The sequence below is a fragment of the Neolamprologus multifasciatus genome, chromosome 15, assembly GCF_963576455.1.
Source record: "Neolamprologus multifasciatus chromosome 15, fNeoMul1.2, whole genome shotgun sequence".
Lineage (NCBI taxonomy): Eukaryota > Metazoa > Chordata > Actinopteri > Cichliformes > Cichlidae > Neolamprologus > Neolamprologus multifasciatus.
In genome coordinates, this window is record NC_140453.1 from 3,998,039 (window position 1) to 4,011,886 (window position 13,848).

At 41.2% G+C, this 13,848-nt stretch overlaps 1 protein-coding gene across 1 annotated transcript in view; it reads left to right on the forward strand.

Annotated features, from left to right (window-relative positions):
• Window positions 1-13,848, forward strand: part of atad2b (ATPase family AAA domain containing 2B) — a 69,752-nt gene that overhangs the window by 21,753 nt on the left and 34,151 nt on the right. Inside the window, exons 23-24 of the mRNA XM_085133522.1 lie at window positions 183-305; window positions 2,033-2,161. Coding sequence (XP_084989648.1) covers window positions 183-305; window positions 2,033-2,161 — 252 coding nt within the window. The remainder of the gene's footprint in view (window positions 1-182; window positions 306-2,032; window positions 2,162-13,848) is intronic.

Consider the following 13,848-nt stretch of genomic DNA (forward strand, 5'->3'; position numbering starts at 1 on the left):
CATGCTTTCATGATGGGAGGCAAATGAATATTTAAAATGCCATACCAGAGATTTGGGTAGATGTCTGCACTATGTTCTCAGCATGTCTCTGACCATATGGCACATGAATGCAGACCTATACAGAAAGCTGTGGTTTGTGTGTTTCCTCATTTGTGTTGTTTTGTCGTTTCCTCCCTTCTCAGACAAGGTGATCAGGCACAGAGCGTGCAGTTTAAAGGACACAGCCCATGCCATATTCGCTGCTGAGCTGGACCCTGAGTTTGATCGCATGTGTGAAGAGATTAAGGAGGCGCGCAGGAAGAGGGGTAAGAACTTCATTTAAATAGAGAAGTGGGGGTGGGGTGGGGGGGTTGCTCCTAAATTAGCTGCTTAAAAAAAAAGAAGACAGTTTTTCCAATGTGATCATTTTAATAACTCTTACTCCAGTATTTTGTTAGGAGTGTTTTGCTGCGTTTCATTATATTGTTGTGTCAGCTGACTAATGATGACACTTAAAAGTACAGTTCGTTTAAATAAATATTTTGGGAGAATATTCAGGCTCAGCTCAATAATGAACTCAAGCCAGTTAATGTTAGCTGTGTGGTCCCCCCCCTCTCATCTGGAAAGTCTTTGATAGATTCTTTCAGAGAATATAAATTTGCTTTTAGGAAGAAAATCTGTAGGGTAGCCCAGCAGTACTTGATGGAGCAGTCAGTTTTTAGTGCAGAGTATGTGGCACAAAAAGGAGTGGCGCCTCAGGCTCCAGTGTTTCAGACAGTACCTTCTGTGCTAGCTGTCTGCCTGACGCTCCATATTTGTACACTCACCAAACAGCCCCAAGCAGTGCTGGGTGGACGGAGGGTAAATCTAAATTAGGCTTATGCACATAGAAGCACACAGGCAACACAGTAATATGATGTGTTTTATGTATGCTGTCAAATACTGAGCACAAATCTGTATAATCTTGTTTAAATATTCTGATTGCTTTACATACCCACGTGGGAGTTAACATTAATTAACAACATTTTGTACAAAGAGCACAGCACACTTGTTACATTCCTCTTAGTAATGTAAACCATGACCAGATTGGGCTACAAATCATATCTGTGTGGGCATATGCCGACAGAAAAAACAGGATGTGTGCAGTCCTTGCACTGACTTTTTTTTTTAAATGGACACAAAACTGCTCTTGAAGCTGAGGTTATCTTCCATCTTTGCCTCTCAAAGTGATGCGACTGCCAGGGAACTGCACAAGAAGACCAAATTTCTCATATAAAATAGAATCTGAAGTATGCACAGAGGTCTTATTGACATCAGCCACAGAGGCCTGACGGTTTTCTTGTCAAGCAAAAAAAAGCCAATTTTCAGAAGTCACCGTTTCTTTTGATTTCCTCTTTTAGCAACTAAAAGCACAGGATGCTAAATGAATATTGCAGGAGCAGAAGTCAATTGCCTGAGAGGAGGAATACAGCAGTGTAAATATTTAATCTTCCAGTCAAGGTCCTGCTATAAAGCTATCAATTAGCCCAGCACTGCATGATGTCCAGCTGCAGCGGCGTTCAAAACCCACAGTGCGTCCGGGGGTGGTTGGGGGTTCCTCCCCCGTGACAAGATGAAAGGAGTTGTGATAAATTTGGCTAAAAACTTAAATATCGCCGGATGTTAGAGTTGAAATGTCTCATTTTCAGGGGCTTGCATGTCTCTACGCTTCCAGTTCTGTTTTTTATTCCTGTCATACTCGAGCTCCGAGTGAAACATAACCATTGCAAATTATATCTTTGTAGTTTTAATATTAATGTCTGTGCTGAGTGACACAGTTGTACTTCACTCGGCATATCACAACCCTTTGGTCATCTTTGTGTGTCACATCACATTTTTATCAATGTCTGCCAACGTACCTTCATAGCCTTTTGGTGTTTTATTCTCACATACACGCTGACATAATATACTGCCAGCAGCGTGCTTTTCGTGTTTACACACATTGAACTGCACACACACAAAGCACAAAGAGTATTGTCCATTGTCGGTAACTGATCCTCTGTGGGCACCGCAGACCTTCTGACGCCGGCTCAGCTGTCAGCGGTTCCGGGTGCTGGTGCAACCAGGAAGCACCACAGTGCGGGAGAGGAGCAACCCAGGAGCAGCACTCAGGGTGATGCCACTGAGAAACATTGCACCACTAGTGAGTATTTATGCAATCTTTTAGACCACACACATACCCACAGCGGGGTGGGAGATGAGCTCAACAGGCTGATCATGCACACGCTTGCCTTATAGTGTCAAGCAAATGCAGAAAAAACTGAGATTCTCTCCAAATACTGCGAGCCTTTCTGCTCGACTCACATGTACTCAAAACTTTTGACTCTCCCAAACACAGCAGCCAGCAGCTGTGTCGTACTGCAACAGAATACCAGATGTATGTGATTCTCAACACACCCCACACCTGGCTCCTCACACACACGCATACATTTCTCAGCAGTGGAGAAGCAACACAGTGAGCAGCCTCATTAGCAAAGCTGCTCTCTTCTAACCATTCAGAACATGACCACGCCACAGAGCAATTACATGCCCACCTGTGGCAAACGGCAGGTGCCTAAAGGTGAAGGGAGGACCGGGAATGGATGGGGGGCAGACTAATGAGGCTGTTACCTTTTTTTTTTTACAAATCAAAGGTAAGCGGATTATCCAAGTAATCTGAAAAGATGTTCTCTAGCATTTACCTGGATAGGGTAAGGGAAGACTGAGATGCTAGCCAAAGGGTCTTCTGCAGCCATGAGATCAACAGAAAATGAAAAATTTAGAGATCACTTTGAGACCCTCGCTTCTTTATAAAACGACATCATTACATAATGATGGTTAATTATGTGAGATGATCAAATTTAATGACTGAAGCGGTAAAAGCTATTTAAAATGCTCTGTTGTGGCTTTTTTGTGTGCCTGTGTAGTGCACCAGTCCAACACTAGGTGGTGCTTGTCTCTCATGAGAGTTTACCTAAAGGAACCCCTACTGTGTGAGTAAACCATGCGTTCTCTGAGGGAGATGGTGCCCTCTTGAGAGAGGAGGGCATCTCTTTTTGAACGGCAAACATCTGTGAACTCAAGCTCACTGCAACTCATCAGGTTCTGTTAAAGCCAAGAGTAACAGTTTGATAGCGTGGAGGTGAAATGTGCAGATTAATGTTCACCTAAACAGCAGTTCAGGGTTAACTAATGAGGCTTTGGTAGAAGACCTCAGCACTGGAGAAGTGGAAACAAAAATATGTTATATTAGCCAGAGTATTCATATTTTAAATAATCTCCAAATTGCTGCCTGTTGTATTGCATCACATGATATTATGCAAGTGTATTTAGTCATAAGTTGATTGCTAATAACAATTATTTGCAACATTTTAAGTAATATAATCTGTAAATAATCCAAACAAATCAGTGGCAAAGTGAAAGAAGGGTGTAATTTATTAATCTGCACAGACCTTTTTTTTTCTTTGATAACAGGTGTCAGCCAGCTGTATGTGCTACCTTTAGCTGCAGTCTTTATCTATGACGCTAAATGTCACAGATACTAACCAGCAATTTAAAAGCTCTTGGGGGAGGCGTTATCAGCCTCCACCAGAGACTTAATTAATTAGGCTAACTCAGGTGATTAATTGGTGACATTGGCAGCCAGTTCTCACCTGGTGCACCTCAGCAAGGCAGCTATTAGGCTAATTGAACCAGTTATGTGCCGAGATATGACAGAGCCACATAACAAAGGAATGGAACATCAGCTGGAAGAGATGCCAGAGCTGAAGAATCGTTCCTGAAATTGCACCCACTTCAGCCAGGTCATTCTGGGGTTATTACCTTTCCCCTGCAGGACACTTTAAGGTCAAAGTTATCCTAGATCATTACCTTCCGGGGATAGAGCCTATCTGGAGCTCTTTGGGCATCTGCAGCTCTATAGGGCTTTTATCTGGGCCACCACTCTCCCTCTCCTTCCATCCCTCTTTTCTGTTGGCCTGAAGCTGAGAATTGCCCATGACAGTCAGATATAACAGAGTGGTAGCAGGGATGCAATGCACTATTTGAAAGCATGGAGAAAGTTACGTGGAAGGCTTTTTGAAAGGCTAGCGGTATTTCTGATTCAGGTGTTAAAAGCAGTTTGGGTAGATAAGCCGAGTCGTTGAGAATGTAGATGGTGGGCGGGCAGCTGCTGCTGCTGCTACCAGCCCTCTCAGGGTTAGTAAGATGGGAGACCTTGCTGCTGTTAATGCACAAGGAAATGTGAAGGGCGATGGGGTTTCCATTAGAATCCATGGGTGGCTTTGTGATAGTTTCTCTGCTCCCCTCTCCTGGCCCTTCTTTTCTCACCCTCCCCCTTCTCCTGCCACCCCCTCCCAGGAGAAAAACCAAGGCCCATTACCTGGGCCAAAGGCTGGGTTCATTCATAGTGCATCACCACCAGCTTTGGGTTCATGTGGAGTGCCTTCCTTTCATTCATAATTTAGCCCCCTGTTTTCCTGATTCACTGATGACTGTTTTACAAGCTAAATCAGCAGGGTTTCTTTCTGTGGCCATCACAAGACAGCTGTTTATTAATTGCTTAACTGAACTGCAGTTTTTGATTATTCTCTCTTGCTTTGTCTCAAGTGGCCGGCTACATTTTCACTTTGGCAAAGACTAAACTCGGTGTGTTTTGTTGGCACGGTTCACCAGTGCTTTTCTTTTGCTACTTATGAAGATTGTCTTATTCAACTGTTGAACCGTTTGTGGAAGACAAGAGTAACGATGCAGATGCTGCATAATGTGTCCTCCGCGTCACTCAATGGCACGCCCAAGGCAACAGCCACCCGGCTGCATTCATGGAGATGGAACACTGCTGCGCCTTGCCTCTCCCCAAGCCTGGTATCACAATAAACAGGCAGATCCTCTCTCCGTTGCCAATGTCAATCCATCATAAGACCTTGATGGGGTATTTTAAAGTCACAATAAACACTCCTTTTACCTCAGGCTGAAGTAGTCACTGCATAAAAGGATGGCCTGAATTTTGGCTCAAAGGGACAGCAGGCACGCAGCTTGTGATTTGCTGTGATGGTTGCAGCGCACAAGGAAATAGGTTAATATAAGGGCACTCTCTTTCATTTATAAACACAAAGCGGAGAATTTGGTTAACTTGATTTTTTCATCTGTGCCTTTCATATTTACATGGACCCACTAAATGAAGTTTTACCTTGAAGTCAGCGTGCCGAAGACATGTTGAATCTGCAGCAGCTGCAAAGCGTTTGTTGTCTTTGTAGCTTTTATACAGCTCTGTTCTATAGGTGTATATGTAACCTAACATTTCAGGTAAATGGAATACGGATGTACAATTAGCCAGTTTTTTCAGTCTAATCATCTCATTTAATTTGCTCCATTTGCTAAATTTTCTTAAGTACTTGAATAAGTTCCTTTATTTTGTTACAGTTCATAGTTGAAAAAAAGTAATAATGGCACTTGTCCTGTTTAAGAGGCTGCCATGTTTGCCAAATGAACTTGAAAATGAAAGAGACTGTGTTGTTGAGTCCAAAGTTTTAAATACCAGAACACAATTCTGTGGGAAGGTTTAAGCACTCGGACTAAAGTTTAGATGCTTTTGAAAATAATGCCTCAAGTAGCTTTCATTTGTCATTACCTTCATACACATGGAGGGAAAAAAAAGCGGCTATATTGTGTAAGCCTCCATGACATTCAAAACAGCAGCAGTTCTCAGGTGCACACATGAACAGCTTTTGATAGTTCGGTTCAAACATGCCTAATTTCTTCTGTGGTTTTAGGCTGTCTCAGTTGTCTCTTCCCAGCGGGGGACCTGCCATTCCTTGCAGTACTTACTTTTCTTGTCGCTGAATATGGTTCTTTATCATTATCTGTATATTTGGAGTTGTTATCTTGTTGAACGAAGTTAGGACCTGTCAGTTGCCTGCCTAACGATGTCTCATGAGAAGAATTAAACACCCTAAGGACCAAAACTTGTCATAAAATAAGGTTTTGTTTTGGGGTTTTTTGCAGTTACATAATACATTCTTGTATTCAATTATCTAGATATTTCTTCATGATAGTTGTTGATCAAATATAGTAAGTTGCACATTTCAGTTTACATTACATGTACTGCAAACCCCTGTAAACGCCATCTGGTACAGACCAGAGGTGATGAATCATCCTGTTGTGTGGATTTAATATTTCCTCAGCTTCTCAAGGGTCCAAATGAGAACATGCTGGTGGCCAGCAGCAGAAAACAAAGCACCTTGCCTAAAGCTGAGGTGATGATGTTATTATTAGTTATTAGAACTGGACACCGATTCTCCTCAAGTCACTTCTTGGCTACCGAGCAGAAGCAATCTTGAGCTGCACACTCTGACACCCCGTGGCAGTCACTAATAAAATCCGTGCAAAGCCCCGAGCATAAGCTGCCATTTTGTGGGCACAGATGCCTGTTGGATCATTGTGGCACCAAGCGTGAAATGAATGTAAAATTATCTGTGATGCCTCTTGCTTCAATTTATTGTTTTGGGGTGCAGATGAGCTGACATCAGTGTCAGCTTATCTGCACTAGTTAATGTCTTTGAAGATTCATTCTGCATATGTGGATCTTTGCACTCCCAACATATCTCAGCGCGTTGCTGTTGCCACATGCTAAGTGTGCACAATTTACAGCGTTGTGTGATGAGGCTCTTCACAGGATTTTAATGTGTGTTTTTTATTTCTGTGCCATGCAGATAACCATATATATTATTTTAAACCGCTTACATTTCTGTCTGAAAGAAATGAGCCTGGAGAGTTGCACTAGAATGATTGAGCATCAGTGCTCAGTGTCTCTGTGCATGCCCAATGACGACAAGCTGTGTTGCCTAAGGATGCTAGAAAAAGGGAGAGAGTGAGGGAAAGGGGGAAGTAAATGAGTGAGTGAGGGCGGGAGGCTTCTGAATGCTAGACAGAAAGTATTATAACGCTGACAATTCCCTATTATGATATATGGTTAATGCCTTTTCAGAGGCTGTGCTTAGTGTTGTACAGACAGATTAGGGCAAGGGTGAGTATGAAAATACTGCCAGTGCGTAGGTGTCCATTTTGCACAGTGTTGTTTTTATTATTTTTGTTGTTCTTTGTGGAGCTCGGTTGAGCCTAAAAGCTTTCATACAGTGTATTAACAGCAACATTTCTGCTGATGGACTGCTTTATCAAATGACTAAACCTCAAATGACACTCCCTTTGTTTTCCTTCTAGGAATATCTTCCGTCATTCCTGAGCTTCTGTTGGTAATAGACAGGTTTGAATTTTCACAAAGGACGGGCTTGCCTGCCATTCCAATTAAAGTGGATCTAGAGCTGTGCTTTCTGTGATAAAGGGGTTCTCCTTTTTTACTCTGCCTCTCTCCAGCATTAGAGGGCAGCCCGGCATTCCAGCATTTAGTCTGTACTACAGACAGAAAATTATACAAGGCCTCCTGGGCTTTTACTCTCATTGTTTTTACCGTAGTGCAGTCGATTAGTCAGTTTCAGTAAACATCAGAAGCTAGTAAACGGCAAGCAGCCTAATGGGGTGCATTCCCTCTCTCTGCCCGGTCCTGATAAGTTGTAATTGACTGGAACAATTGCACAAACATGATGCATTAGTGCTTGATTAGTCGAAATGACATATGGATTTGTTGATGAGGCCTACATTGTCTTTTGAACTTCATGCAATACTCAAACTCGGTTTTATAGGATGTGAACTGTTAATAGGAACACTAGGAATTGTGTTCCTATTAAAATCCTGCGTTTTTCATAACGTTTGGCTTGGTTTGGACAGCACGCTAACAACCTTCTACAATTCTTATTGAGTATTTTGCTCAAACACGCTTTACAAATTTTCACTCGAGTGGTTTTAATCCTTTGGCTTCAGCGGTTATTGGTAATGATACCGACACCTTTTCCCCCCCGCCTACAATAGAGAAGCTAATCTCTTTGGTGAAGATTAACTTTCCTTCATATAAACTCACATATCCATGCTCACATCTCTAGGGACTCTTTAAAAGCAGAGTCACATTAGACCATCATAAGAATAGAAATGTGTGGTGACAAGGTTTTTAATTACATCAGTTTAGTCCTACAATCACGTCAAGGCTAATCACCACATCTCCATTAAACCCGGAGATCAGATGCACTTTTCTCTCTCCATATACGGCACCTCTTCAGCAAAAAAGAGAAGGAAATGGCGATTTTTAATAATCACTAGCTGCATTTTAATGTTCATACTTTTATAGAAATCAGGAATTTTACCCATGTTTTGACTTATAAGCAGTCCACGTGGGCGCATAGTTTTTCTTTTTTTAGGCATGCTTGTTTCCAAGTATGTCCTCTACAGTTAAAGCATCTGATCCAGAATGGTTGTAGTTTTGTATGTCAAAATCAAAAGATCAAAAAAGCTATAGCAAAGAAAACGGATTAGACTTTTCCATCCAAATTCGATCTACTTTTTTTACAGCGAGTTGACCATTGTATGTTTCACATGAAATGCCAATTACTCTGGGACAATTAAATGTTCGGAAAGTCGTACTAAAACATTTGACAGATTCTCGAGCGCCGTGTACATAAAATCGTTTCGAGGTCAGTAAACACAACCAGAATTCAAACATAAGGCACACGGGATTATAAGGGGCACTGTCGATTTTCAGAAGAATCAAAGGATTGATTTTAAGTGTCCTGTATTTTCCAAAAAACTCAGTAATAACGACGGCCCGCAAGTATGCTCTACCAACAATAGTGCTTTGTTGTGTATCTGACAAATAAAAGCTAACCCAGTTCCACACCACTCAAGACATACATACCAGTATTACCGTGAACGGTATGATATGGCCCAGCCCTACTTTCACTTATTTTATTCATCACTGCATTTGTCTTTGTTAGGGACAAGAGAGTGCAAATTGCTATATTCACAGACCTTGAGCTATTTCCATTTTGAAGTCAGGTCTTTAAGTATTTGGTCAGTGACACAATTTTCATAACTTCTCTATAGTACCTCCCTCACCACCACCACTAGGAGACTTGAAAATGAAGCAATCAAAATGTGATTGAAGTGTCATTTTGGAGCTTTAATTCCGGAGGTTCAAAGAAATTTAGCCAAGGTATCTACACTTAAATGCAGTGTTTTTCTTGATAGGCTTTTGAGGGGAGGCAATCAGCCTCTTCCCATCTTTTCTGCGTGTTTTCTAGAGATCAGGGAGATGGAAAAAACAAAACAAGAGTTAATAAAAGTCATTAAAAGAGAAAGGTAAAATATTTTTAAAATGTGCATGATAAATTATGCTATCCCGTTGCCCGGCAGCCACCTGGTAACAGGTTAAAATGACCTGCCTTTTGCCTTTATGCACCTAAAACACCTTCGAAAGCATCCCGTCGTAATGATGGTAACATCTCTTTTTATTTTCACAAAAGCTGAATTAGAAATGATATAATGACCACATGTTACCTAGCAACCTAGCAATGGCAAAAATGACCAATTTTTGTATTTCTGCAACTTATTACACCTTATAAGAGCATCATATCATTTTTATTTCACAGCCAACGGCACGAACAGACCAAATAATGCTGTAGCAATATGTGGCAGGAATCTGCAGTCACGTGTCATATTTTATATTAAGATGATTACCGGATTTCAGATGGTCTAAGTTTAATAAATGGCCGTTGAATTGCGAAAGGAAAACGGCATACAGAAAGGTGTCTGTGTGGAGGAAAAGAATCTCAGTGTAAACATCGGTTAATTTAATATTCCTTTCTGCCAAGTCCTATTATCATACAGCTGTGACAACCAGAATCCTTTAACAGACCCACAGGGTATCTAATTGGTATCTAATCTAATCAATTTAGCACGTGTAAGACTTTCAGCAGAGTGCAATGGCTATCCCTCACTGTGAATTTGAAATGCCTCCTGATCTTGGCCTTTGTCAGACAGTAAAATGAAACTAGGCCTAGTATGTTTTGCACTAAGTGCCGCAGCAATTTTCTAATGTTGTAAACCTGCTCAACATTTCTGTTTCTGATTCTGATTCTAGCTGTGGCATTATATCCCAGAGTAATCTAACCGGTAATTTCCATGCAAGACACATGGATTGTATGACAAGTTATTTTAATTTACCCGTGAAAGTTCGCGGGGCCCCGCAGACGTGTCACCATTTTAATATGTAGCAAAACAACGTGCATGCCAAGTGAAACTGTAGAAGTGTTTACAGACGATAAATAGATTAAAGCTTAAATTCTACATTATGTTACTGGCACCCACCTCCTGCTCTAACACAGATCTCTGGAGAGTATAGTGTTCCCGTTTTCTTCACGGTGTTTTATTTTACACTATAGCTGGCTGTTGAACATTACTGCCCTTGTCAAAAGACTTCTGCCAGGTGCATGATCATACTTTCTCCACTCCAAGAGGAGCGCTATAACTTGCAAATCAGTCAAAATGAGTCAACCGGTGCAGATCTCTCCACCCCCTCCCACTCCTGACTTACAACATGTGTGTATGCATGTTATCGCTGCAGGCGACAGACCTTTTTCCCCAGAAGGCTTTCATGACCTGCTTTGTATGTGCATGTGTGCGTAGGCTGACATCTTCAATAGTTCTTGGAGCTGCTGGTGCGTGAGGGCATATCTGTCTTCTGTGAAGAGGGCACCACAGGCACTGTTATCCCACTGGCCATTTACTGAGCAGCAGAGAGGAGAAGGGAAAGATTGATGCTCTGACTGAATCATTTTCTCAGTTCTTCTTTCTTTGGCTGAATTTACTCTTTGTAATACTACTAATATGCAGTAGAATTACTGGGTGGCAATGTCTGACACAAAAGAAGCTATTTGTTGCACGTTACATTTTATTTAAGGCTGCTCGAATACAGCAAAAATCACAATCCCAATTTTGGTGACTAGCATGTTATTAATGAAATGATTTTTCTTTCATTTATACTTCATACAGTTATTGAACTCATGCCTTTTTACTGGAGGGTTCCCTAATCTTTAAATATAATAGAAATGAAAAACAAATTGAAGAATGGAGGAGAGTGTGGCAACACTGGGAATTTAAGGCTCAGACTAACAGGTGGCCAACTGGTGGTCTGCCTCCTACGTGGTAAGTTTACAGGTACAAGCAGGGGTGAAGGGAGCCCCAGGCAACGGTGGACCTGGTTGTCTCGTGAGACCTGTATAGTAGTCACGGGAAGAGCAACAGAGAAGCGCAGCTAACATCCAGCTGTCCCAACAGAAAGCAGACTGAGCGAGAAACCTACAGACAAAGGAAGCTGCAGGCAATTGTTAATAATCCTTCTTCAGGGTCACTTATGGAAACCCTGTGAGTTTATCTTTCACTATAGAGCTTATTGACCGAAGGCTGTCTTTTTTTTTTTTTTTTGAGGCATCTATGCTGGAAATGAGCAAAGAGTGAGTGATCCAGAGATTTCAGGGAGGGGCAAAAGGAAGGAAAAGGTGGCTTACAATATGAGAACAATCAAGAGTGTAGCTGTGAAAGTGAATACAAAAAGTAAATTAAAATTTGCTGTATCATATGGCCTCCATTTTATTATGAAATATGTATGTTTCTTTCTGGCATTGTGCTAAAGCAGGGTGTTGGTGAATAATCTTACCCATTAAAGTGAGTGCTTTTTGTTTACGGTGATGCTTACTGGCGTTGCAGATGGAGGTGCTCTTTGTGTGTGTTCGTGTGTTTTCTATTGTGACTTCTTAAAATCAGTCTGCTGCACTTAGAAGAAAATGAACCCCTGGTTAACCCCTTTCACCATCACTGAACTTGCCAGGATGCTCCCTCAGGTCATTGCTCCAGCCAACACAATAGCAAGAAAGGAAGCTTTCAACCTTTTTATTGTGTATTGGTTGTGTAAATGGTAGAAATTACTTGCCAGTGTAGCTTTAATTGTGCTAAACAGAAGCGGTTTCCTACTGGCAGAGCCAGGCTTCCTGCATATCCCTGCGTCTTCGTGCTAAGCTACACGTACTGTTGCTTTGTTTAAAGTTCAGAAAAGTGGCATAAAGAGACTTTTGGCAATAAAACTGTTTTATTTGTCAACCAAGAGCCAAGAGTAGTGGTGGAGGTGTGGCGGGTGAATGTGTGAAATGGGAAGGTGGTGACACAGCACTAGAGGGAAGTGACTGATCTCCTTAATTTCAAGAAGCAAGGAGCGGATCATTTATTGATCCGGACATTTCATTAAGTGTCAGTGCAAAGTGTCACATCAGTTGATAAACTAACAGCCGGCTTCCTTTCATGACTTGGAGACCCCGAGGCCGTGCGTCCCACGATGAACTTTCTCTTTTGTCTCCTCCAGCGTTTTATTTGTCATCTCGCGTTTTCTCTTCACTCATTCGTCTGCATATTCTCCTGTCTCCTACTTGAAGCCCACCAAGCATATATGATACATGCTGCTACTACTACGTGCTGTTGCATCATAGCTTGCAACCTGAAAAATAAGTAAAATTTTGTGTTTTTCTTTATTTAAAACCGTTGTGATTAAAGTGTTTTTGTATATGATTTCATTCATGAAGTCCTGCTGTTGGAATGTATATGTAAAAGTGGAAGCACAGCTAAAGGAAATCAAAGAGTCTGTCTCAGACTGGCATCAGTCAGTGTTTGTATGAAGCTGAGCTTAAATGGCCTTGAGGCGTTTGAGAGTTATAAGTCAGTTTATCGCATGCATTCATTTGAGTGAGCAAAGTTATATCCGCATTTATGAACCCATGAGAGACACACCATATAATTTTGAGTTTTTTCTCATGTCCATAAGGATCAATAATTGGTGCAAACTGCACCTGTGTGTATCATGTCTGCACCTAATATATTCTATACAGAGCATTTTTCATTTGCCATTTGCCCCACTGGTATTGCTGATTCAAATGAGTGAAGGCATCATATTAGAAACCTTTTTACTTATACATCCTCGGGATTTGCATTTGAAACAATCCTTTAAACAGGAGCTTCTCTTGATGTAACTTTTTTTTTGACATTTCCTAATATGGTTTTTCTTTTTTTTATGTTTGCCTCTGTAAAAACAACATTTAATTCATTAATTTGGTTTAAGTTATCAGGAAGCAATGAACTGGAGTTTGTTCTGCAGTCAGGGCAGGGGATATGCAGCTTTTGTATTGCTTTAATTACTACTCAGTTGAATGATTTAGAAATGGCTGCAATCCCCAGAGAGGGATACAGCTGGGAAAATACAGTTTTTCAAGAATAAGTGCTTGTTGCTAGAGTTTAGAACAACGTCCATCTGAATTATGCTGTATTATGCTTATTTTTTTTTTTTTTTTTTTTTTTTTTAGAAAAAAGGTGGTGACATTTAAGCATGTTCTAATAGTGAATAATCTGTAGACTTTGAGTGGCATGGTGTTTACTGTTTACTTTTATAGCATGTGTGTAGAAAGTCTTTTAAACTTTTAAGTTTGGGTCACAGCTCTTAACTCCAAGCTCCTCCCCCTCTGTCTTGGGTGATCAGAGCTGGACTGATCGATACTTCATTAATGTTACTCAATTGAGGCCCCAACTTCAGTCGATTCAGGGATGACAAAAAGCTGAGTTGGAAGCTGATCCGTTCCTGTCATGGTGCCTTTTGTTTTTCTGTTTTGGACCGTCATATTTTTAATTCAGATGTGGATGCAGGTGGAAAATAAATGTGGACAAGGGAAACAGTGGGCCTGTAATACCCTATACCCATGCTTGCAGCGAATTCATGGCTGCCTACGTACTACATGTATGAAGGAAGGTGCACAGAGCTCCTCACAAGCACACAATTTTAATACCTTTTCATCCAGAGCACTGACCATAACAAATAAATATTTGTTTATGCTGCTCACAGTGGTAGAGTACCACATATGCTTTTGATTT